This window comes from Homalodisca vitripennis, chromosome 2 (genome assembly GCF_021130785.1).
Source record: "Homalodisca vitripennis isolate AUS2020 chromosome 2, UT_GWSS_2.1, whole genome shotgun sequence".
Classification (NCBI taxonomy): domain Eukaryota; kingdom Metazoa; phylum Arthropoda; class Insecta; order Hemiptera; family Cicadellidae; genus Homalodisca; species Homalodisca vitripennis.
In genome coordinates this window covers 224,404,614-224,430,728 of record NC_060208.1, presented here as the reverse complement: position 1 = coordinate 224,430,728, position 26,115 = coordinate 224,404,614, and the positions used below count along the sequence as shown (strand labels likewise).

At 38.1% G+C, this 26,115-nt stretch overlaps 1 protein-coding gene across 1 annotated transcript; it reads left to right on the top strand.

Annotated features, from left to right (window-relative positions):
- The first annotated feature begins 24,024 nt into the window (after positions 1 to 24,024).
- LOC124356011 (matrilysin-like) lies at positions 24,025 to 24,662 on the top strand. The gene is made up of 2 exons (XM_046807156.1): positions 24,025 to 24,123; positions 24,402 to 24,662. Exons 1-2 carry the CDS (start codon positions 24,025 to 24,027, stop codon positions 24,660 to 24,662), a joined length of 360 nt encoding a protein of 119 aa, XP_046663112.1.
- The last annotated feature ends 1,453 nt before the right edge of the window (positions 24,663 to 26,115 follow it).

Here is a 26,115-nt window from a genome sequence, read left to right as displayed (position 1 = left end):
ATACTGGTATTTTAATTTTTTTCAGTGACTGTAAATTAATCGGCCAATCGTTGTATATGGTGGAAGTACTTTGATCACCTAGCCTACCCATTTCTATTTCTCTCTCTCTTAGAACGAGAAGCTTTGCAGAGTAAGAATTGTGCCTAGTCCTATAAGGTCCTTTGCGCTGGCAGTTCCAGAGTGGCAGGATATTTTGGATGGGTAAGGTTGGGAGTAGAGGCCGCCTCCTAACGAGATCCATGGGGAAACGTTTAGGGCACTAATATCAAGTAATTTTCCCTAGAAAGGAGGAGAATCCAGCTCAGAGACAGGCTCTTCAGACAAAGTAGGAGATAGCACACCCTTATGGCTAGGCTGACGAAAACCTTTGACTCAAACATTTATCTTCGGCAGTAAACTGAACTATAGAATTACCCTTGCGCCCTAGACATTTCGACATTTCCGGTTAGTGATATGCCACCACTGGACGTCCATAAGGTTACGCAGATTTAAGTGACACATCGGTTTTTTTACAAACAGTATAGGTTCAACTGGAAGGTAGAAACCAGCCAAAAGTGAACCATCCTGGGTTCACCAACCCATATCAGTCTAGAATATGCAACAGTAATTTTGTGAAATCTCAGTTTTAAGTAATAATAATAGCTTTTTTGTATTAAATAATAAACCCACAACTTACAGTGAGGTGTATGATACAGATAATATAATATTTTTCAATCCATTAATAAGTTGATTACCATTCAATATTCCGATTGACTTTCTTTACTAATAAAAAGTGCAGAAAATCACATTGTTCAGATTATAGCAGGAGGAGAACTGATGAAGCACTTTACGAACTTAAACACTTACCCTTTAAATGCCACATTACCGAAGTTCCTGCTTCTTGGATAGGTAATTAAACGTGTAATAGGAAGGTTGTGTACAGTTCGTTGGCTTCTGAGAGAATATTCTCCAATTCTAACTAATAGTTATTCATCCTTATTTTTTTAATTGAATGTAAATTTAACCAACATTCTACAAAGTTGGTTTAGCTCTCTTAGAATGCTATTGTTGATACAAGTAGGTCCGGGAAAGCTAGAATCTCTTAAAAGTATTACATTTATACATATCGACATTTAAATTAATAATACGATTGTCACATAATAATTTCTCGAAAGACTTCATATAAAAGTGTTGCATATTAATTATTCCATATTGCATGGTTATATTGTATTTGATACAAATATAAGAAATAATCCTTAAAGTAATATTTAAATATTTCAGACAAGTTCCGGCATTGCTATCGTCAGCGTATGTTATCAGATTGTAAACTGAAGTTTGTTAATGCCTTAAAACGTGTCTACAATATTAAGCACTTTTTAAAAGACTTTTCGTTTCTTATTTGTATAGTAAACTTTTTAAATATATTTAATTATTTATGTATGTAGTTTCACTTATTTACATGTTTATTAATTTACTTCTCAGCCAAGCATAGATTAAGGGGTGAAGATTTATTTTTAAATTGAACATAAATTTGTAATACTTAATAATTATAGTTAATGTCTGGCCTTACATTATACGGCATCACTTATATTTATTAAATTACTGTTAACTGAGATAGAGACATTTCGCTGTGTAGATTTCATTCTGAGGCTGAGGGGCGCAGTACATAACCCTGTATTCCTTTTCTCATAGTCTTTTCTAAACATATTGCATCCTGATGGTACTCTACCTTATAACCTTCAGTTGATAATTGGAGCTCCAATGCCTGATTGACCTTTTCTGTTTTATGTCAACAACAATTCAATGTGACATATGTATTGCATTAGGAAACCATTGGTATGATGGAATGTTATGTATATTCTTGTGTAATAAAATTGCGGTAATAGTCTATTCAATGCGAATAACAATTCAAAGTTATCTATACGTACCGCATTGGAATTTCATTGATATGATGGATTATTGCTAATTTTATTCTTGAGTAATTAAAAATGCAGTAATTTTCAATTCAATTCGAACAACAATTCAAATTTATCTATAAGTACCGCATTGGAATTTCATTGGTTTGATGGATTATTACTAATTTTATTCTTGAGTAATTCAAAATGCGGTAATTGTCTGAATGATTCAATGCGATTTATATGTATCGCTTTGGACTTTGTTATTGTTTAATGGATTAATATCAATTTTATTAATACATAACTTTACTACACAATAAAATGTATTCTTGTGTAATAAAATGCGGTGATTGTCTATTCTATGCGAACAACAATTCAAAGTGATTTATTTTAAATGCATTGGAAATTAGTTGGTTTGATGGATTATTACTAAGTTTATTCTTGTGTAATAAAATTGCGGTAATAGTCTATTCAATGCGATTTCATAAATATTTATTTGAAATAAAAACGTTATCTCGATACTAGCCAACAGACCCACGGGTTCACACGAAATTTTCAAAATCGAAGCAACTTTTTATTTAATGAATATGTCATATAATATTTTGAAGCCCTATTGTTAAAAAAATCTAGGCATATCAGGTATAAATTATTTCAGTGTACATTTTGAGAGGTTAAAAAGATAAATACATTTCGGCTGGTTCCAATTAAAACCTTCCTTTGTCAAAAGGTACAGTTTTCTGTCTTTTTAAATTTACATTCTCTCTAAGGTATTTCTAAAGAATTAGTTAATTTTGTCTAGATACCGTTTAAGAAAGTATATATAATAACAACCAAATTCAATAAAAAAAATCTTGTATTTTTAGCCATTTTATTTTGCTTTTTATTATATATTTCGAATGTCATAGTTATAGTTTTATTGATGAATAAACAGAAAATTTACGTATGACTGATAAGTTACTGTGCTTTTATTGCAGCGTCTGGTATCTGATACTGCCTTAGACTTAACTCCCGGAATCTAGAATCACGGAAAGATCCAAAGAAAGTCGACGACGAAGAAGCTCAAAACGAAACATTTTACATCGTTTCGACATCAGAGATACCCATAAATAGGTGAAGTGGTAGTCTCATTGTCTCATAAAGTACTCAATTGAGTGCACTACGATGTGTTAGACACGATCTCTAAGCACTGTAGAGCAACCGAGTTTTCTATCACCATATGAAAATATTTGATATAAAACATCAAAAGAGTTGTACCATACTATTTTAATATAATGTTTTTACATAAAATTATCTTTCAGGATTATCTGCCAAGTAAGTGGTGTTAATGGCGCTCTATTTAAAACTTTAACTACTAATCACATTTTGTAGAATAACTGAAACGAATGATTAATTACTTTAAAGAACTATTGAGCAACAAACATTCATCACGTCACTTTTGAGTTAAAATATGAATTAAATTACTTAAAACAAATAAGTTATTTGAACTAAAAAATACATTTTAAGTGTTCCTTCCTAACATATTTCTAATAACAGACTTTTACTGTATTAACCCTAATAAACATCCAGCTAGTAAAACTTTAAAGATTCCTAATGCAGTTCGTAATCCTGAAACCTTCAGGATACTTTTCAGTTCATGAGGATGAGTGTATTATACCTTGTTTAGGCCCTTAGGAAAACGCTTCTCCGTTATTAAAATGGCCTGCTATATAATAATATTATCACAACGTCATCATGCTGTTATAGGTGAACCATGGAGTTGTTTGCTAGGAGACATAACAATTCCTTCCAGAAGGCCAATTGCACTATGGAGCGGGTTCAACGGCTGGGTAAACCGCATATACAATCACCTGGACTTCTTTTCCTGCTCTCCTAGCCAGTTTAAAGCATCTGTTGAGCACTTTTTACGCATTGCTGCGAGTGACTTTTTGTTGTTGTCAGCATGTGTTATCTCTTTACTACTGTGTTACAATTTGTTATTTACTATTGCTTATTTGTTGTTGCTTTATTCAATTTTTCATTGGTTCTTGTGATTGATATTGTTTTTTATGCAGGTGGGATTGTTGTTGACTTTTTGTTTGTTGTCAGCATGTGTTATCTCTTTTTGATAATAATATTTTGCTATTACTTGATATTTTATATTGCTTTTTTAATTGTTCATTGATTCTTGTGATTAATTATGTTTTTATGCAGGTTGGATTGTTGTTGACATATTAGTCATTGTTATTTTTATGCATAGTATTTCTATTGCTGTTGGTTATTACGATTATTTTTTAGTTTTTTTCTCTTATTGCTTCCTGTATTCTTTCTCGTATTTTTAACTTTTTATATAGTTTTATTATTTATTCCCTAAGTAGTTTGTTGTTATATATCTATATAAGTCATCTGATAGTGACTCCTTATTGTGGTGTCATTCCCTGATTATTTAATATCGTGTCTATACAGATATTTATTTTTTTTTTGTCTATCTTTTAAGCATGCTATATAATGCACACGTTATAAATTGTATGATGTCCGTTGGAAATAATGAAATAATAAATATTATAGAATAATAATAATAAAGTTTACAAAGCTGATATTGTATTCTAAAAATCTTGATACTCAGAGGCTAATGCCACTCTTTCTGGACTGATTGGAGAGCCTCGACTGCTTGGGGTAATCTCAAGAGCAATAACTGATAAGTCCTATAGTGATCAGTGGCCATAGGTCGCAGTGGTTCTGGACTGATTGGAGAGCCTCGACTGCTTGGGGTAATCTCAAGAGCAATAGCTGATAAGTCCTATAGTAATCAGTGGCCATTGGTCGCAGTGGTTATGGACTGATTGGAGAGCCTAGAGTGCTTGGGGTAATCTCAAGAGCAATAGCTGATAAGTCCTATAGTAATCAGTGGTTATTGGTCGCAGTGGTTCTGGACTGATTGGAGAGCCTCGACTGCTTGAGGTTATCTCAAGAGCAATAGATGATAAGTCCTATAGTGATCAGTGGTCATTGGTCGCAGTAGTTCTGGACTGATTGGAGAGCCTCGACTGCTTGGGTTAATCTCAAGAGCAATAGCTGATAAGTCCTATAATGATCAGTGATCATTGGTCGCAGTAGTTCTGGACTGTTGGAAACTTCTAACCCTTCGGGAAATCTGTAGGGCAATAGCCCTTTACATTAGTGGAGATTTGAGAGTTTCTACGATGCCCACAACCACTCATAATACAACCACTAAGCAATACAGTACTAATATTTGTCGATAAAGTATGATTTTTAAGTAAATAAATTCTGACGTAATGTCTCCAACAATAGATAGGCTACCTCATTAATGCTCGTAATTATTGAATAGTTTTACAGTAAAGTATGCTGTTTTGTGTTTTGTCCATACATTTACATATACAAATTTTCTCATTTTTTATAGCATATTACTGATAAACTATAGAGGACTATTTAATATGAAGTTATTTATAACATGCTCGTGCGTATACTGAGCATATGATCTAACAAACTGAATGGAATCACTTCATACTGTACTTATATTTAGAAATATATGACTAATTGTTTGTCCTGCCTATTAAATAACACATTATTTACGTTTAAACTGTTGTGATGTTTAAAGCGATCGTTCTCATGATTTAAAAATTATGGGGATTGGAGAATTTGTGAAGATTTAATAGCATCTTTATTGAATAACTCGTTAATGGTAAACAAACATCCTGTCCTAGAAAATTGTTTAACATATATAATACGCTCTTGCTAAAAATTAATGCATGCCAACCGGTTTTACAACAATACAATAAGATTTCAATATTAAGCTTTTGATTTTAGTTATTTATTTTAGCCTCTAAGTATAACGTGTGCCATTAGTTTTCTCACTAAGCGAGATTTGTTAGTGAAACGCGTATATAGACCTGGGATTTTCCAGGGATCTCAATTTGAACTTTAGATAGTAAATAATGCGGTAGTTAATATTTTTAGTCAGTAAGTTTCTGCAGATATGAAGGTTCAGTAAGAAGGAAGTAAACGTAACCAGGCTTCAGCAAATCATTATCACCCAAATCGACTGGATTTTGAAAGAAATAATATTAGTTTAGTTAGGAGTACGCCACACCACCTGGAGCGTAACAAACTACGCTCAGGTCACATGCAACAGTTCAAGTCTATAGCTAATTTCATTCTCAGACAGGTCCTGCCAACATATATATATAGATTGACATTTTACATCCCACCAGCAGAGAAAAGAACATTTGTGTTAGCTCACTTAGCTTGTGTCAGCTTCAATGACGCACATCCAAACACCATCTTAGAAATCATTTTCGTCCATGTAAAAATTAATTACGAAAAGTTTAAAGTCTGGGTATGAAATTTTCCAAGGTATTTTGACGAGTTATGTACACACATTTTTGTTAATTAGGTTAGATTTCATATTGTGCTTAGATAATAAAAGTTTCTATAAATCTTGTAGCAAGTGTGTTTGAAGTACCCAATTCTAATAGGCAAAGTTACTTTATTAAAGATATTGCGAAGACTAATTAAGTACATTAAAGATGTTTAATTTTACCAGGCGAAGTTAGGGCCAAGAAGCATTCTCTAACAATTTAATCTGGAGACCAACGGCTTGAAGGTGACTTCTGAACCACCACCAACGGCCGGGCAGGCGGGATCTTTGCTATTCGGAGATTGGTCAAATAAATAAAATACTGTAAAAGTAATGAATGTAGGAAGTACTTCCTTTTAATTAGCTATCTACGTAATTAAGACCTATTTGAATTTATGAAGAAGGTCAGTTACTATTTTAAAGTAGCGTCTTAAGATGTTACAATTAGCGTGTTAATGCCTACAATTAGTCAGTTGTGAGAGTACGTAAGTAGGCTATTACTATAATAATTTAGGATTCCGTATTTTATTTACAATTTGAATGGAATTAAAATTCACCAGTATAAAGCGTTCATGATAGTACGAATGTGTGTAATATTATGATCAATAAAGTGCCTATTTTCTTATATCAGGTTATTATTCTATGTCTATTTCTTGATTAAAGTTGTATATTGCTTGAATTAAAATATATGTTACATAAAAATAAACAAATTACAGAAAGAACTATTGAACTATAAGAGTTGAGTGACTTCTAAATAGCCGGAATTTATTCCTTGGCGCCACTCCCTACTCAAGATGTATGGATTTCATTTAGCACAGGTATTGGAGCTCGACCTCAATATTGCGAGACGGCCACTATATTTGCCTTTATAAAATAGATGTCTTCCTTCTGTATGCGTTCGAATAACCAAGCTAAATATCCGGCATTTCAATACAGATACATGTATTGGATCTGTAGATTTAGGTGGCTTAAATAAAAAAAATAACATAGCTAATCTTCTTTCTATCAGTGTGAGCATGTCAATTTGATAATTTGAGTAAATAACCAATACAAATGATAGGTAAAACTATTCGAGGCCTTAAAAATGTTAGCAAGAACGTGGCCAGGACAATGTTTTAGGGGGTGGTCCAGATAACAGATCTAAACAATATCTAAAATTTAAATTTTTGGCAGATGTCAAAATTTGCCTGAAATAACCATTTCTTGTAAATAACTTCTAATATTATGATATTAGTATTTCGATACATAATTTGTTATTTGTAATAGAGAATAATGATTTATTCTAAAATTTTTAATGCACAAAACAAATTAAATGAAAATTTCCCTGGAAAACTCTGACCACTCTTACAAGTATTGTGGTCAGTGATAGTACTAAATAAAAACTAATAAAATTCTTGAGTCCATAAATATTACGTTGCTACCAGTTGAGCCGCACTTTGTGGCGTCTGTCAGACACATCTTACTTTTATCTTGCTAATTAACAAACTACAAAACATAATCATGTACAATAAAGACAAAATATACTTGAAAATCTTAGTATTTTTCCAACAAAACTTTAATGTATGCTTATAATAAACAAAAAATTAATACGAACAATGTATAAAAGAAAGATTTTTAATTAAAAGTGATAATTAAACACAAAAATAAACAAAATAATACCTAAAATTATGATTATAATACAAGAGTATGGGTAATATTGATGCAGACGGCCATAATGACACTGTGTGGCAGGAAATTTGATAATTAGTAGATGTTATATTTGGGCTATTTAATAAAATGTAATAACTTCATACTGATAAAAAGTATTGTGGGGTCAGTCATGCAGAAAAGGTGGTAGGAATTAAGTGTAAGTATAATATAAATATATTTATTTATGAGCTATTACGTATTGTTTTATTAAGTTTCAGACACATTTTAGTACCTTCAATTTTATGTCTAGTGTTATAGTGGAATTAGAAGGCCACAGAGAGCTGTCGTGACACGTAATGTTTTGATTAAACCCGATAGGATTCACTACCGAATGAAAAATTATATATTTCCTGTGTTTCTAACAGAAACACGTATTCCATTACTTTTTAAGTACTTGCATATTTATGTTAGTGACAAAATATTATGAAAGAAAAACTAATAATTAACTCAATAAATTGTAAAAGAATTATAATTACTTCGAATGCGGTGTACAATTTTGTTCTTTTATTTAACACTATTAAGCAAATAATGAGTTTTACACGGTGTATAGTGAAGTTGTTTCTGACAGTTTCCAGTTTTATAGTAATTACAAAAAGTTTGTTCTAAACTGAAGTGACGTTCTGTCAGCCGTCAGTGCGATGTTACGTTCAGGACATTTTGTACTTACTTCGCGTTAAAATAACAACTTGATATAGACACAATTAACATTCATAAATATATATATTTCAGAACGAGTATTACATATGTGTATTAGTTGATCTTCTAAAATATTTAATGTTAGGTTTATATAAACGTTAATACGATTTGGTTCCAATAATTTCCAATTATTAAAATAAAGTAAATATTGAAATCATGGAATTTTCCCTGTGTACTTTCTTCCACACTTGGTATTACCTATAATGCATTATACGTAAATGTATTTTATGTTCATTGTTATAAATTTAAATTTTGCAATAATGATTTATGTTGAGGACGTATATTTTTTTTACCTTCGTGAAGTACAAGGGATTCCGTTACACGTAAATTGCTATATAGAATATTATAAAAATATTATTCAGTTTCTGCAAAATAAGATTATTTTTTAAATGCTACACTTTTTAAATTTCCTGTAAAGCGGTTGTTTCTGTTCTCTTTAGCTCTTTAAAAAGCTACTCCAACAATGACTTATAAGTTTGTGACACTATACCACATTAATTTATCATAAAAATTATATTAATTTTTAAAATTTTGCTTGTTGCTCAATTTTCTTCAATTAAATCTGGTAATCAAAATCTGAGTTGTCGAAATTCGAAATGTTATTTACCTAAAATGTAAAATTATTGTTCAAGTGCTTTAAACAGAGTGAAATTGTAACAGTTGCGATTGGTTGAGGCAACAAAGGACTCAACTGAATCCCGTACTATCGTCTTTGTCTGTTGGACTCACTGTCAGTTGTATCAGCTGTGGTATTGGCACACCTGATATTGGTGCGCTTTGTGGAAATATCCCGATAATCTAGTCCCTCCATGTATGCCTGTGAAGCTGAAAGTGTATGTATGGTCTCGGACGTATTATTGTGTAATCAATTTCATTTATTCAGTGGGTTAAAAAGTCCCGCACGAGCCTAAAAGTTCCAGAACGATTAAAAGTAAACCTATAAAACTTGGTACATCATCACTGCAACTATAAATCTACTTTTTGTAGTAACTACCAATTTATTCTCATTTTAGAGGATGGCTTGGATTGGCTTGCAAGGAATCAGAAAGAAATCTTAAGTGAGAGCGTAGGTCGAGTAATAGATCAAATTAAAGGTCTTTATTAGTAGAGTACAATCATGCAAATCTAACCTCAAAAAGTTTCACTCTTAATATATTACGTCGGTTTAAGTTTGAAATACTTACAATGTACGTCCGATTCTAAATGTTTTAATATTCTTGACCTGGCTAAAGTTGTGAAAAATAAACTTAGTAAAAGAATACCAGACTTAAAATACAGTTTTAAGGTATTTACTCTACACATCTAATGGAGAATGGTCTGCAAGGAGTTTGAAAAATAAGTAGCTATTGCCCTTGATGTACAACATTATAAAAAGAGGGAAAATCCTGTTAGAAAAAACAGTTATCACAATAGAAATTTCTTACTTTTAGTTCGGTCTTTGGACTTTATTTGATGTAGGATTACACTTCTGCAAGAGTCTTCTTGGTGTGAAACCTGTGTTCTGAGAACTGCACGTAACTTACAAATAAATACCTACCAGACGAAATATTTAAATGACTGCACAATGTTTGTTGGACTCGTGCAAGCGTTGCGTAGCAAAGTAGATCGGGGAGCGGATTCACGTATCCCCTTGATAATTCTTTAATCCTTCAATGTTCTATACTATTCTCTTTCGTCATTAAAATTGGGTTGTTTATAAATAATAATGTCCTGGGAGTTAGCTATGAATATTTTTAAAAGTAATGGAATACGTGTTTCTATCAGAAAACACAGGAAGTATTAAACGTTTTTCATTCGGTAGTGACTCCTGACGGATTCAACTAAAACATTTCATGTAATCATAGCTGCTTTGTGGGCTTTTAATTCCACGATAGCACTATACATAAACTTAAAGGTACTTAATTGTATCTGAAGCCTCATGAAACAATATATAATAGCTCATAACTAAATATATTTCTATTATACTTATATTAAATCCTACGAAAGTTTGTCTGCATGACGCTTATCATAACAGTTTTTATCAACGTGAGGTTATTAGTCTTTATTAAATAGCCCAATTATAAAATCTACTAGTTATCATCTTTACTGTCATACAATGTACCGTTATAGCCGTCTGCTTCAATATTCCCCAACATTCCTATATTATAATCATAATTTTAGTTAACACAACGTATACATTAAATACCGTAATGATGAAATTTAATAATTAAGTGTAGACTTACTTATTGTATATCTTACAAAGGTACATTGCAAATTTCTCCTTCAACGATATTCACATCATAATATTATTAGAAGTTATTGTACAAGAAATAGTGTATTTGATGTAAATATAGACATCTACCAATATTTCAATTTTAAATCATGTTTATTATTTTAAAGACAATGTATGTGTATGGATTTCTGCCTTAAAGATGCTCATATCATAATAATATAAGTTATTGTGCGAGAATTGGTGTTATACCAGGCATTGCTGACATCTGCCAATATTAAAATTGTAGTTCTTGTTTATTATATGAAGGCAATGTAGGAACTTGCCTTCACGATACTCATATCGTAATATTAGAAGTTATCGTACGAGAACTGAATGTGTCTGTCATAAGATGTGTGTAACAGATCCTTTGAGGATCTTTAGAAGCATACTAGTGTTAGATTAACAGCTCGTCACTGAGTTCCAGCTACCTTGCCTAGACCTTATGATAAAAAAGTTTGGATATTGATTAGTACAGCATCCCTCGCGTTATATCCGTTCTGCTAAATAAAGCACAAAGGTTGTCACCATTAATTGTAAGAGATTCAACCTTTCAGCAGTCGGCAAATGTTCAGTGAGACACACGTCGATATTTTCGCAAGCATTACACCTTTAAGTAACCAACATATTTTAAGACCTTGAATATGTTATTTAGAAATTATATTTATTTATTGAATTATAAAATTGACAGACTGTCACTAGTGGAGTTAATAAGATTAGCTTTTTTATTTGTCTTCTTTGAGCCACGGAAAAACTACAGATCCAATACGTGTATATGTATTGAAATGCTGGATATTTAGCTTGGTTATTCCAACGCATACAGAAGGAAGACATCTATTTTATAAAGGCAATATAGTGGCCGTCTCGCAATATTGAGGTCGAGCTCCAATACCTGTGCTAAATGAAATCCATACATCTTGAGTAGGGAGTAGCGCCAAGGAATAAACTCCGGCCATACGGAAGTCACTCAACTCGTATAGTTCAATAATTCTTTCCGTTCATTTTTTATTTTGTGCAAAATATATTTTTAACTACGCATTGTTATATTTTATCCAGGAATAAAGATAAAATAATAATCTAACATAAGATAATAGGCATGATACTGATCATAATTTTACGTATATTCATACTGTCCTGCATGCTTTATCGTAATGAATTGTTATTCAGTAGACCTAGCGCCCCTTGCGGACAGGGCTCTGATTGGGTCGAGAGGGGGTCACGTGATCCAAGATGGCGGCTAAGCTCCGCCCCCTGCGGGAGAAATTCCCTCATGTACGGGAGAAATTCCCTCATGTGCGGGAGAAATTCCCTCCTCACACTCTTATCCTAGTGTTTTGGGGTGATTTGGGGTGTCAAAATCGGTGTTTTTTCGGTAAAATCGGTGATTTTGGGTGTCAAAATCGATGTTTTTCGGTAAAATCGGTGATTTGTTGGGTCCGGTGAGGGAGAAACGAGGGACGGAGGGAATTTCCAACATGGCTGCGCCCATGTATCACGTGATCAAAAAAAACCAATATGGCTGCGCCCATGTATCACGTGATCAAAAAAAACCAATATGGCTGTGCCCACGTAAACATAACCTCACTTTTTTCTCGGCGGGGATTTCAAATAAAACGACTCAGTAAAGATAAGCTATTTAATTGCTAACATAATCAGTGGTCACCGTGGTCAGCCTCCGGGTCCCTTGCGGTTACCTGTAAAAAAAACCAGACATGTAACGACTGCAACCGCAAACTTCCTATTGGCCGGAATAAACGTGTCTCTGATTGGTCTAAAATAGCCGCCAAGCACTCTGATTGGTCGGTGTTCTACACAGTCGGCAGAGATTTCCCTGTCTCGCCAGTCTGGAGGTGGACGTCAAAGAGGTAAGACCTATGTCGCTCTGTTCCTTGATATTGCACAACATTGTGTAAAATTATCAAGACAAGAAAACCTCGCTAATTACTAATATAAATATAAAATAAATAAATAAAACATTACCTATCTAGATATTATTTTTTAATATATTACTGTTGCAATGGAATTCTCAACCTATTGAAGTGGACCCAGAGTCTCGTAGGGAACTGGATCCTGTAAAAAGTACTAGGAAAATACGAGACGTATGTAAAAAGATACAGAGCTTACGGTACCAAGACCACCTTCAAATTTAATACAGTACCAGACAACGTAAGTGAAATTGACTGGATAAAAACCGGATTTTCCAAATTAGTCGATGAAATGAAAGCGAATTGTTCAGAATCCGACTATCTCGGCTTCACTCTTCACAGTTTTAATTTGTAAACCAAAGAGCCGGGTTATGTAGCGTTTCGGCCGGTTCATCAAGTCAAAAGTGATGTTTTTATTCGAAATTTTTGGTTGGGATAATTCAAAGTAATGCCGAATCCGTAAAGTCAGCTGATACGTTTAGAGTAGAGTGTACTAGAATTAACCTTCCTGTAGGTAGTGGTAGAGTAAGACCAGGTTTTTATAATAACTTTAAAGAAGAATGTAAAGCACGTAAAGGTATCGTAGTCATTAAGAATAGCGATAATCTGTGTCTAACGCGTGCGCTGGTAGTGGCCAAGGCTAACGTTAAAAAAGATCCCGAGTATGAATTGATAAAAAAAAAAGACAGATGTCAGAGACAAACAACAAAGGCGGAAAAATTGATGGCGAAAGCCGGGGTCCAAATGCCTGAACAGGGAGCGGGGATCCCCGAACTTAATAAATTTCAAGACCACCTGAAAAAGTATATAATATTACAGTTTATAACTACAACAATAAAGGCCGAGATGTTTATTTTTCAGGTACTAACTCCGATGCTCAGTACAAAATAAACTTGTTGTACCATAGGGGTCACTACAATGTAATAACTAGCCTAACTGCAGCTTTTGCGTGCCATTTTTTTTTCTGCGAAGCATGCCATGTCCCTTATGACCACAAAGGTTTACACAGATGTTCAAATATCTGTGCTGCGTGTCAAAACCGTTTCTCCACCGTGTAAAAGAGGAGCATGGGGGAATTTTATGCCCTGACTGTAACATGACCATGAAAAATCAGATCTGTTTCGCAGCCCACAAGAGTCAACGATGCAAGTCTGTCAAAAAATGTTTACAGTGCCAAAGGCTTGTCTTTCTCAACAGTCGTAAGTCAAAACATGTGTGCGGTGAAGTCTTTTGCAAAATCTGTAACGATTTCATGCCCCCGAACCATCAATGTTACATGCGGGTCGACACAAACAAACCAAAAAACCAAAGACTTTCTTTTCATTTTCTTTGATTTTGAGACCCGTCAAGATGAAATTTTTAACGGAAAGAATCTAGAGTTCATAAAGTTAACCTTTGTGTGTTTCTCAACAATTTTGTTGGAAATGCATTGGTGGGGAAAATTGCCAAAATTGTACCTCCCGCACTCGTGTGTTTTAGACAAGACCCTGTAGTAAGATTCATGGATTATGTAATGGATGTTAGGAAAAGTTTTAAAAACGTATGTGTAATGGCTCATAACGGTCAGGGTTTCGACTTTCAATTTCTGTTAAAGTACGTTCTCGAACAAACAAAATTCACTCCAGAGCTAATTATGCGTGGCACTAAAGTGATACTTATGGAGTTAGACAATGTGCGATTTATCGATTCGCTAAATTATTTCCCCCATGGCCCCTCTGCACTACCCAAAGCCTTTGATCTCCCCCCGGAGAAGAAGAAGGGTTACTTCCCTCATCTTTTCAACACTTTGGCAAACCAAAATTATGTAGGCCCCATACCACCCAAGGAGTACTATTGCCCTGAATCAATGTTTGAGAAGTCTTACAAAGATTTTGAAAATTGGCACAACGATCAACTTAAACAAAATGTAGTTTTTGACTTTCAAAAAGAGTTGGTCGAGTACTGTATCTCCGATGTGGAGATACTGGCGCAAGCGTGTATTAAGTTTAGAAAACATGTTTTTGAAAGAATGTAACGTAGACCCGTTCATGGAAGCCGTCACCATAGCCAGCGCCTGCAATTTGGTTTTTAGACGGAATTTTCTCAAAGCCAACACTATTGGTCTAGTCCCAAAGAACGGATACGGTATGGTTGATAACCAAATTTCGCCTATTGCTTTACAATGGCTTACTTGGGAGGAAGACCAACGCGGTATTAGGATCCAACACGCAGGACGGGAAAGAGAAGTAAAAATTGACGGTATGAAAGTAGACGGTTTTGACGGGGAGCGCGTATACGAATTTCAGGGCTGTTATTTCCACGGGTGTCCTAAATGTTTCAGATACGATAGGGAAGCATCCTTGCCCGATGATCCCTCAGACTCCCTGCACTTAAGGTTCGAGAGAACCAAAATCCAAAATAGATAAACACTAAAATTCCGGATACGAAGTTATTGAAATGTGGGGAGTGTGAATTCAATAAAATAAAGAAAGAACAAAAATTGGATTATCTAAATTCTCTCCCCATTCTAAACACACTCCCACTCAATCCCAGAGATGCCTTCTTCGGGGAAGGACAGGTAATGCTAAAAACCTTCCACAAGTGCGAGGACGGGGAAACAATTCAGTATGTAGACGTTTGCTCCTTGTACCCGTTTGTCAATAAGTTTTTGCCTTATGTTTTATCCCATCCAAAAATCTTTGTAGGTGACAAGGAGTGTAGAGAAAGAGGCATGGAGGCCGAAGGACTCCTAAAATGTAAAGTATCGCCTCCGCTAAATTTGTACCACCCCGTCCTCCCTACACGTATGAATGGTAAATTAATGTTTGTTTTATGCCGTACATGTGGTCTAGAAATGCTAAACACGGGACTGTAATCATAGCACCGAAGAAAGAGCATTGACAGGGACATGGACAATGCAGGAAATACGCAAGGCTGTAGAAAAAGGATACAAAATTTTAGAAATGTACGAGCTTTGGGATTATAAAAATTATTACTTACGAAGACGGTGGCCTTTTTACGGGATTTTGTAAATAAGTTTCTAAAAATTAAACAGGAAGGCATCGGGCTACCCCTCCTGGTGCCTCACAGAAGAGGATAAAGCCGTGTATATTCAAAATTATTACGAGCACGAAGGTGTCAGACTTGACCCTTCCAAAATTGAAAAAAAACGGGGGTCTTCGCTCTCTCGCAAAATTGATGCTAAATTCTTTCTGGGGAAAATTCGGACAGGGGGAGAACCAAACTAAAACTTCCATCATTAGAGAACCCGACGAGTTTTTTTAAATTACTACTAACAAGTCCCGGGACACAAGTAAACGCCATTCAAGAAATTAACGAAGAGGTCCTCCTTGTTAACTGGCAGAAACATAGACGAAGTCGGTGAATCCCTGCGAACCGTAAACGTTGTGCTCGCGGCCTTCACCACCGCACACGCTAGACTTTAAAGCTGTACAGTTACTTAGATCGAATAGGCAAGCAAGTACTTTACTATGATACCGATAGTGTATTGTACATACGTAAGGAAGGTTTGTACAGTGTCCCCCACAGGGGACTACTTGGGCGAAATGACCGACGAGTTGGTTGACTATGGTCCAGGGTCATACATAGTAGAATTTGTTTCCGGAGGCCCCAAGACTTATGCCTATCTTGTTTGGTCCACTAATAAAAACGCACTAGTTGAAGTTTGTAAAATAAAAGGCCTTACCTCTAAATTTAAAAACTAGTGAAAAACTAAATTTTTCAAAATTAAAAGAAATGGTACTTTCTGAAAGCAAGCAATCATTAGAGATCACTGAGAACCGCATTAGGCGTACTAAAGAACAGAAACATAATTTACCGTAGAAGAGACTAAAATGTTTAAAGTGACTGGACCAAAACGCAAACCACGAAGGTAAGTATGAAACTCTACCATTCGGTTACAGTAAAAGGCTAAAAACTTACAAGTAACTACACTCTGGATCCCATTAGTCGATTCGCTCGCATCTCCTCTGCTATTCTAAGTACACTCCTCCGATCCTCCGTAAGTTCACAGACCCGCCTTCCGCATATCAGTGAACTTTTTCAAAGTCAAGGTAATAACTCTTTGTTCATCTGACATGTTGACACTAACTAACTAACTGACTGACTTATAAAGACGCACGAGCCTCATACTCCCCACTATCACCGTCACCAATCGCAAGCGTGAGTCCTGTTCCATATATTTGATTTTTAAAGACTTGCACATGACAAGGGCTATGCCCCGGACAGCTTCAGGGGTTCTGGAAGCGCGAGTGAATGAGACCTCTAAGGCCGGCGTAAAAACCCGTAAGCCCTGGGGTTACGAATGAAGGTCACTGGCGCGGCCCTAATAGCCCGTAAACCTGAATGTTGTGTGTGAGATGAGACTCTAAGACCGGCGTTTAAAGAATCAAGCCCCTGGGGGTCTAACGAGGCCCCACTGAAGGGCCGAGCCCCCCCCCCTCCGGCGTAAAAACCCTGTAAGCCCTAAGCCCCTCGGGGGGTCACGAATGAAGGTCTCTAAGGCAGGCCTAAACTCTGTAAGCCCTGGGACCTGAATGTTGTGCGTACGACAGAACCCCTGGAGGTACCCCACTGGCACGGTCTGACCTAGAGAGAGACTATCTTAAGGACTTACCTACAGCCTCCAAGTATTTCAAGAACATTGCATTGTCCTCCTCTTCGTCGGAGTACCACCCGACGTCGTAGTCTTCTATAGGTCCCTCGAAAGGGACACGAGACCCTGATGCTGAAAAAAAATCCGATACTCTGAGTATCTATCTGATTGAAAAATCATTATTAAACTTTTGAAACAAGTATTACGTACCTTTAGCGGTCGGCGATGGAGGCGGTGGCGGTGGAGGGCGGTGGCGGTGGAGGCGGTGGCGGTGGAGGCGGTGGCGGAGGAGGCGGTGGCGGTGGAGGCGGTAGCTCCTTGGCGAGGTACTGCCACAATACCACCAGCACAGTTGCCAACATTGTAAACTGACTGACTGCGTTTACAGAACGCGAGAGCTTTATGGAAGGGAGAGGTCACATGACCTCAAGTCAATGTCACCGGGGAGGTGCGAGTGTTTCATTTCTAACTCAAACCATGGCCGAGTCTAGAGCATTCCAGCCACACTCCCTGTTTTGACCTCGCTAAAAAAACCGTGGTCAAACAGTTCTCTAACAATGGGAGTGCCCTTATGAGTTTAGAAGTACCGCTGACGGTTCAGGGACGCTCTCATCGAAGAGCACATTGAAACCGACTGTTTTCAAGTGATGTGTACACTCTACGTACCACTCGGTTCACAAAACATCTACTGTGGCATCCCGTGTTTGAGAAGTGATATGGATATAGAGCCCGAAGTTGAAATATATATTACATATGAAACCCCCCACACTGTACCATCTTGTTTTTGAAAAGAGAGCCTGGAATAGAACCCGATATCTGGTACTGTGTGGAACGTGTTGTTTACCATGAGTTATCAAGAGAGGATTTCCTATATGTAAAAAGAACATTTCGTTGTATAGTCTGCGATAGGACCACCTTGCCGGTGCTGGGTGGAGGGGCTTTTGTGGATGCTTTCCGCTGTCCAGTGTGTCATAAGCAAATCTTAGACCTCCCGACACAGTTCTACAGGAGGTCTACAGGGGGTTATTGTGAGTGCCTTCGTTAGGCCGTCTAAGTACAAAGAGACGGGGCATTATTGGGGTCGTGGAGTGACAACCAGTTCAGACTGGACAGACTCCTATACCCCAATAATGCTTAACCTGGGTACTGTGTTTCACACACAGTACGAGTGTTCCGCAACCACACTCAGCTTAGACGGCTATAAATACCGGTGATATACAGATTAAAAAATGTATAAACTTGTATATAGTGTTGATATCACTGTAAAATTGTAAATACTCTTGTAAACACTTATATTTGTGCAAAGTGTGAGGTCTCAGTGGGGGAGTCGGTGGTGGTGGGAGAGTAATCGTGGAGGCAGTGGTGGTGGTAGTGGGAGAGCACTTCATTCTCAATCATGGCGTGGAACCCAAAGAGCCTCTATGATCTTTGTCTACGGCAAATTGCCCGACACCGTATTGACTTCTTACGACATATCCAGATCCCCGAATCCATCCGTCGGGAAATTAAATCTAAACATCGCGAATACTGCTTTGAATTGGTAGTCAGATACAAAGAAGTTTACGTCGGACGCAGACTACGCAGACTTTGTCATATGTGTGCTCGTGACCTTTCACCTGTTCTTTGGCAAGAAGGATTGACGTCCACGTATTACTTCACGGAAGATACATTTTACACAATGCGTAGTTTATGGGAGTGCGCATTGTGTAAAACTCACCTCTTTTACTATACGACCGGGCGTTGCATGTGCGATCATTCCATTGTCTAAGCAACAAGGGATGGGACAGTATTTGATCACCGGGCGACAACCAGTTACTTCTGGACTGGTCCTCAAAATCAAATACTGTTTAACCTGGGCATCGAGCATGCTAGTGTTCGATGTGGGTGTTCCAAACCACACCACTTAGACGAATATAAATACCGGTATACAGATTATTTTTTCTTCATTTACAAAATGGACGCGATAGCGAAAGAACTGCACAAACCGGCTAGGCGTAATTACCCCAGACGCAGGGTTTACGCTGAAAGGAATTAATGACCTGTATCAAGCCGACCTTGTAGAGATGATACCTTACTCGAGAGTAAACAGAGGTTACAAGTATATACTGACGATGCTAAACTGTTTCTCAAAATTTGCGTTTGCCGTTCCTATAAAGAACAAGACCGGCGCTGAAGTCGCGCATGCACTAGAACCTATTACTGTCTAAACACAAGATGAAAAACTTTCAAACGGACCACGGTAAAGAATGGTACAACAGTCACGTTAAAAAACTTTTAAACAAACACAGCATTAACCATTACTCTACCCAATCACATTTGAAAAGTTCTATTGTGGAACGTCTAAACAGAGAACCCTGAAAGAAAAAAATGTACGAGAGATTTACGGCACACGGTAGCTACGAGTGGTTAAGTATTTTTACCACCAGACATAGTCAAGGAGTACAACAGTAGTGTGCACAGGACAATCGGTATGAAACCAAAAGATGTTAGACGAAAACACGTAAAACAGATTCTCGCCCGCATAAATAAACATAATAAAGTGGTTAAAACAAAAAATCCCAAATTCCGTGTAAGCGATCAGGTTAGAATTAGCAAATACAAAGGTGTATTTAAAAAAGGATATCTACCCAACTGGTCAAATGAAATATTTACAATATTTGCGATAAAACCTACAAAACCTGTAACGTATATAATTACAAGACATAAACAGGTGATATTTTGCAAGGCGGTTTCTATGAACAGGAACTGATAAGAACCGCAACAGGAAATGCCTATCTCGTTGATAAAGTACTCCGGCGGAAAGGCTCCAAGGTCTTGGTGCGGTGGCGCGGTTTTGACGATACTCACAATAGCTGGGTAAACTCCAAAGATATTATTAAACCTAAAAAAAAAAGTAAATTATAAAACATGATGCAATACCGTGGAACCGTCATTACCAAAATGAAGCTCGTAAAGCAAGCCACGACGTTTAACGTCCACAACATGGACGAGTATATAGGTAGCGGTTTAAGTCGCAAAAACAAAAACGGTCCGCTTTTACCCAGACTCGATAAGAGGTTTAATTGTAGGTCCTTCAAACTGTGGTAAAACAAACGTGTTATTCAATCTGATCACCGATCCGAACGGATTACGATTCGAGAATGTGTACGTATTTTCAAAGTCATTGTACCAACCAAAGTATCAATTACTGGCTAAAATGATACCGAAGGAAGTAGGGTATTTCGCGTACGACGATAGCTCCCTGGTCATTAAACCGGACGAGGCTAAGGAAAACTCTTTGATGATTTTTGACGATATAGCTTGCGAAAAGCACGGCAATATCCGCAGTTACTTTGCTATGGGGAGGCACAAGAACGTAGATACATTCTATCTCGGTCAAACCTACAGTCACGTACCGAAAACAGCTGGTCAGAGACAATGCAAATTTCATAATACTCTTCAAACAGGATGATATGAATCTACACCACGCTTACAGTGATCACGTCAATACCGATATGAGATTTGAAAAATTCAAACAGTTGTGCAGTATGGCGTGGAAGGACAAACACGGTTTTATCGTCATTAGCAAGGACGATGACATTGATAAAGGGAGGTACCGAGTAGGTATAGACAGTTTTGTTCAAGATCTATAATGGTGAGGATCTACACTTATAACGACATCAGAGGGTTCTCGGACCAGAGACTCCACAAAGTCAACTCAAATCTGTGTACGTGGTACTACCCGGACAAGAAAAAATTTTGCGGTAATTACTGTAGCAGACGACCACCACACGGTTTTCCTTTTCAATAGAAAGGTGTTGGAGACACAAACGCCAAGGACAGTACAGTGCAACCATTCCTCCTGTAATTCTGTTAATGATTTCGTCCAGCGAACGGTTTTATAACCGCGATATCTGGATAGAATTTTTGAAAAAGAGCCAAGAGAAAGGTGTACCGTTTGAACTCGTTGTATACCACGAAGACAATGTTAAAGTGTACTGTGCGGGAATCGCAGAACCTCTTGTCCCGATTCAGACCGTTTCCAGACCAATTCGGTAAGCTTGTACCGTTGAGAAAACGCACACGGCGGTATATACTTTGCCCAAGTCTGTATAAAGATGTTGGAGTACGCTTGTAAAGTCCCACACACACCTCACGTTGCATCATTCTCACGGAGCGAACTATACCTATTAGGAAACCCGTTACAATCTACAGACAAGTACTGGCCTCGAAATGCTACAGCGACATCAGCTATAACGTGGCGTACGGGCCGGTCCCACGTGGACTACCGAGAGGCGAGAGAAACAAAGAGTTTGCGGCTGTAAATAATCTGTGCCAGAGCCTCTTTACTTCAGAATTTCTAAAGGTGGCCTTACCAACTGTCCCTATGTACTGTGAAATGTTCGGAATAAGTCTGATGGACGGAGTGTATAGTATTACAAACCGTGATCAGTTTGAGGCGTGGAGGAGATTTACAGGAGCCAATCCTTGTGAGTTCTGGCTACTCAACTCATACCTGATCCATATACACGGTAGGGTGAGGAACCCTATCGCTCGGTTAAAAGAGTACATGGATAAGACGGTAGAGAATGACAAGTACACGGTGGCCGAGATCCCGCAGTGGAGAGACGGATGGAAGAGGACGTTTGTATTTAGATCACGAGCGCAAGTGCAAATACCGAGATCAGTCTACTTCAGGAAACTGGGTACGGTAGCGTCACTTGGTGACATTATACACTACCTTAGAAAACACAAGAAACGCGCAATGTTTTTCAGACAAGTCGAACTACCGTAGTTAAAAGTGTCAACTCAACACGGACACGGTCAGTGTGCAATATGGAGCCAAACAAGAAGAAGGTAAGATTTGACGACAGAGTGAAGGTTCATTTCGTTCCAAGATACGATGAGTGCAGAGGTATTGATGTATCACATGTTTTTGAGCAAATGAGGAAAGCGTATATAAATGTTAAACGGACAGATGGTGGCATCATTGATAAAAATGGAGCGGAACGAGAAACAGCTTACAGCCGAGATATCAAAGTTGAGAACGGCCATCAGGCGAAAGTATAAGGAGTTTAAACAAGGGACTCTGTCTACCGAGATACGTCTGGAAAACCAGTACAAACCACTCCTGTCTGAACTGCGAAAGAAAACCAAGAATTCCGAAAATATAAAAATAGAACCTGAGGAAGAGCAGCAGGAGATAAAAGAGGAACTCTTCTCTCCCGCTGTAACATCATCTCAGAGAGTACCCCGCTTACTTACAGGACGACGAAGTGCTGGAGACTAGTGATCCACCTTTACCCGAAGCAAGCGATATCCTTTCCACCGCTAAAGGACAACTAGAGGCTTCACAATGGGTGGAAAACACATTCCAAAATGCACTTACAGTCAAGTACATGAAGTCACTGATGAAGGACATTCCCAGTCAAAGAAAGATTGATTCCATATACGGACCACGCTATGATAACGGCCACACTAATGATTGGAAACAAAGTGTTAAATTTCGATAGTAACGGCAGTATAGTCATAGATGATGTGTACTACAAACCTACGAAAGGTCTGTACGAATTGGTCTTTAAACGCGCACCGTTACATTACGATGAAACTGATTTGGTCACTTACAAGGATATATTGAACAGGACACACGCTCACAAAAGAGGTTACAATTATAAAAGTACCATAAACCGTAACAAATCGACAAAATACGAACTTGTCATTTCAAAACTATTTCCCAAAGCTTACTCGGGCAAAGGCTTCAAGGACATGTCAAACCCTGATCCCGTGTATTACGACGATCCGAATGAATTGTGTGAGAGATTAAAGGTTTTAATAGGTTCAGCTGAGGCGGGTAATACGGGTCATAAAAACGAAATTATAAACATCGTGGAAGAGTTGAGGGAGTTGAAAACTCATCCGTGGTAGAGGAAATTCCAGGTATAGAGCATTGGTATAAAAAGTAAAGGATGTTCTCTTAGATTACAGTTTCAAAATGAGCGTGGACAAGTTTGGTCGCACCGGTGGCGAGACCGGTAAAAGAGGCCCCTCCTGGGGTCGGGTTTCGCATAACGGTAGACGGTGATTACGATATCAAGGGCAAGCGGTTATGTAACGTGGCCGACGCCCAGCAGAGTCTAGACGCTATAAACCTGCAGACCTTGGACAAGAAATTAAATGGCACTAAAAACAGATGTGACCCTGTATATGCTCAAGACACTAAATGTGAATAAAACTCGATGCCAGAAATAACAGAATACCTAACGTAGCTAACCCTACGAACGAAGCGGATGCCGTCAACTTGCGAACGCTAAATAAAAGAACATTAACGTTCGATACTGAGATAATAGACGCTAAAAAGAGAAGAATAATCAACCTGAGCGATGGTGAAGGATTAAACGACGCTGTCACTCTGTCACAACTACATACTCTTACACCTATCAAGAGTATCAGAGATTCTACCGTTACTTTCAATAATTTCAGACTCCGCAGCGTTGGATGGCCAGTCGAGCCTAAGGACGCTACGACTAAACGGTATGTAGATAGTCGTATACCCCAAATGGGCAAAGACGGGCATTGGAGTTTTGGGACATAAGCGTCTGAGCGAGATTGAAGAGCCTCTATACGAGGGTGAAGCTGTTAATCTCAAATACTTTCAAAAACACGCCATGACCAGAGCGGTGCAAGATTGGAACGCGCAAACCGGTAAAATCACTAATCTGAGAGATCCTACCGACATGAGTGACGCGGTGACCGTGAATTACCTAGTGAGAGTACTGAGCGAAGTCTATTACGGTATGTACAAACTACTGGCTCCGCCGCTGGACGCTATACATTTAACCGATAAAGACGAGTGGATCAGGTTCAACATTGTCAACCCATACTTTAGGGACCCGGTGAGCAGGGTGGTGAGATCGAGATATAAGTAGGTTGTTGACATTTTTACCGTCAGTTTACTTTAGAACCTGGCGAGATGCGGTTCTCGGTATTAATTCTGTGTGTAGCTCCTCTGATAGCTGCTAATAAAACTTTGTTGTACTTGGAGAAATACGGCTATCTCAACAGCAACGAAACATCGCTGACTAACAATATTAAGGACGCCATTACGAGGTTTCAGGAGAGGTTTGGACTACAGGTGACCGGATATGAAAACGAGGAGACGCTGAAGCTGATGGACACACCCAGATGCGGTAACTCGGACGAAGGCATAGCCCCGTTTTCCGTGAACCCATTAGTTAAATGGAACTCAACTCGGGTCACGTGGAACATGATTGGCTCTGGCATCCAGTATGCCAACATCGTTTGAGAGAGCGTTTTCCTTGTACTCCAAGCACTCTGCTCTCGAATTCCGTAGAAGTTACAGTAATCCCACTATAATGGTAGTGATTTCCCCTAAGAAACACGTGGCGTACTACCTTAAAAAGCACTTGCAGTTACGATTTTGACGGTCCGGGCGGTGTTCTCGGCCACGCTTTTCTCCCTCGACCGTGGCTTGAACCAATCGGATATACACCTTGATTTCGAAGAGGACTGGGACTTTACAATGAATATACCCGCACCGGAGAAGACTTCGTTCTTTACAGTGATTAGGTCCACGAAATAGGCCATGCTCTCGGTCTTCAGCATTCGTCTGTGTTACGATCCGTAATGTTTCCGTCCTATTACCAGCCATCGGGTATCAACAACTTGTACGAATTTGATTTGGACAGAGACGATCAGCTTGCAATTCAGGTTTTGTACGGACCGCCTGTCCCCTCCTCCTCCTCCTCCTCCACGTCCACAACATCATCCACTACAACATCCACTACAACATCCACTACTACTACGACAACAACAACATCAACTACCACTGGGCCTACCACGCCTACACCTACAGAATTGGACATTTGTAATTTACGGCACAAACTCAACACGTTCTTAGTAGTGAGAAACAGACTGTACGCGTTTTAACGGTAAATACGTTTGGATACTCAGCCTGAACGAAGCCCATAGAACGCGTGAAGAGTTTACCAATCCTCTGATAATTACAGAGTGGTTGACGTTCTTACCGTCGAACTTTAATAATGTCTCAGCCGTGTACCAGAGACCGGACGGAGACGTAGTCATGATTGTGGACAGGACTTTATACGTTATAGATTACCCGTCACTTAGACTGTCCAATCAAAGACCCATTAGCAGAATCGTACATAACAGAATTAAGAAAGTCAATGCAGCATTAAACAGTAATATGGGTAAGACCTACTTCTTTGTCGATGACAAGTTTGGTCGTAGAGTTGAACGAATGCACCCTCACAGGCACCATGTTAGGGATGACCTCAAGCGTACTCCCAGGTGTTCCAGGATCTATAAAGGGTGGATTCAGGTATATAAACGGTCGTATTTACTTTATAACAGACAGTTACGTGCTGGAGTTTGACGAGTTTACCGGTACTGTCACGAAATCCGAGGCGGACATCTTCGACGTACTGCAGATTACTTGTGTGCGTGAATCGTTACTCAAACAGTTGTATAAAGTGATACGGTATATAAATGGCGAATCACAAGCGTAAATCAAACAGAGTGAAACGAGCTGTCAAGCGGGGCAGAGGTATAGTGACCAGCGCGCTGAGAAACGCACTGCCCGCTGTAGGCACCATAATAAATCGTGCTGTTGACGCTTTACCAGTTGAATTACACCTCCCCGGGGGTTTTCGGTACTGCGGCCCGGCACCCGATTGTCTGAGAGACTTGCACGTGGCGATAAGGGTATTAATAAGTTG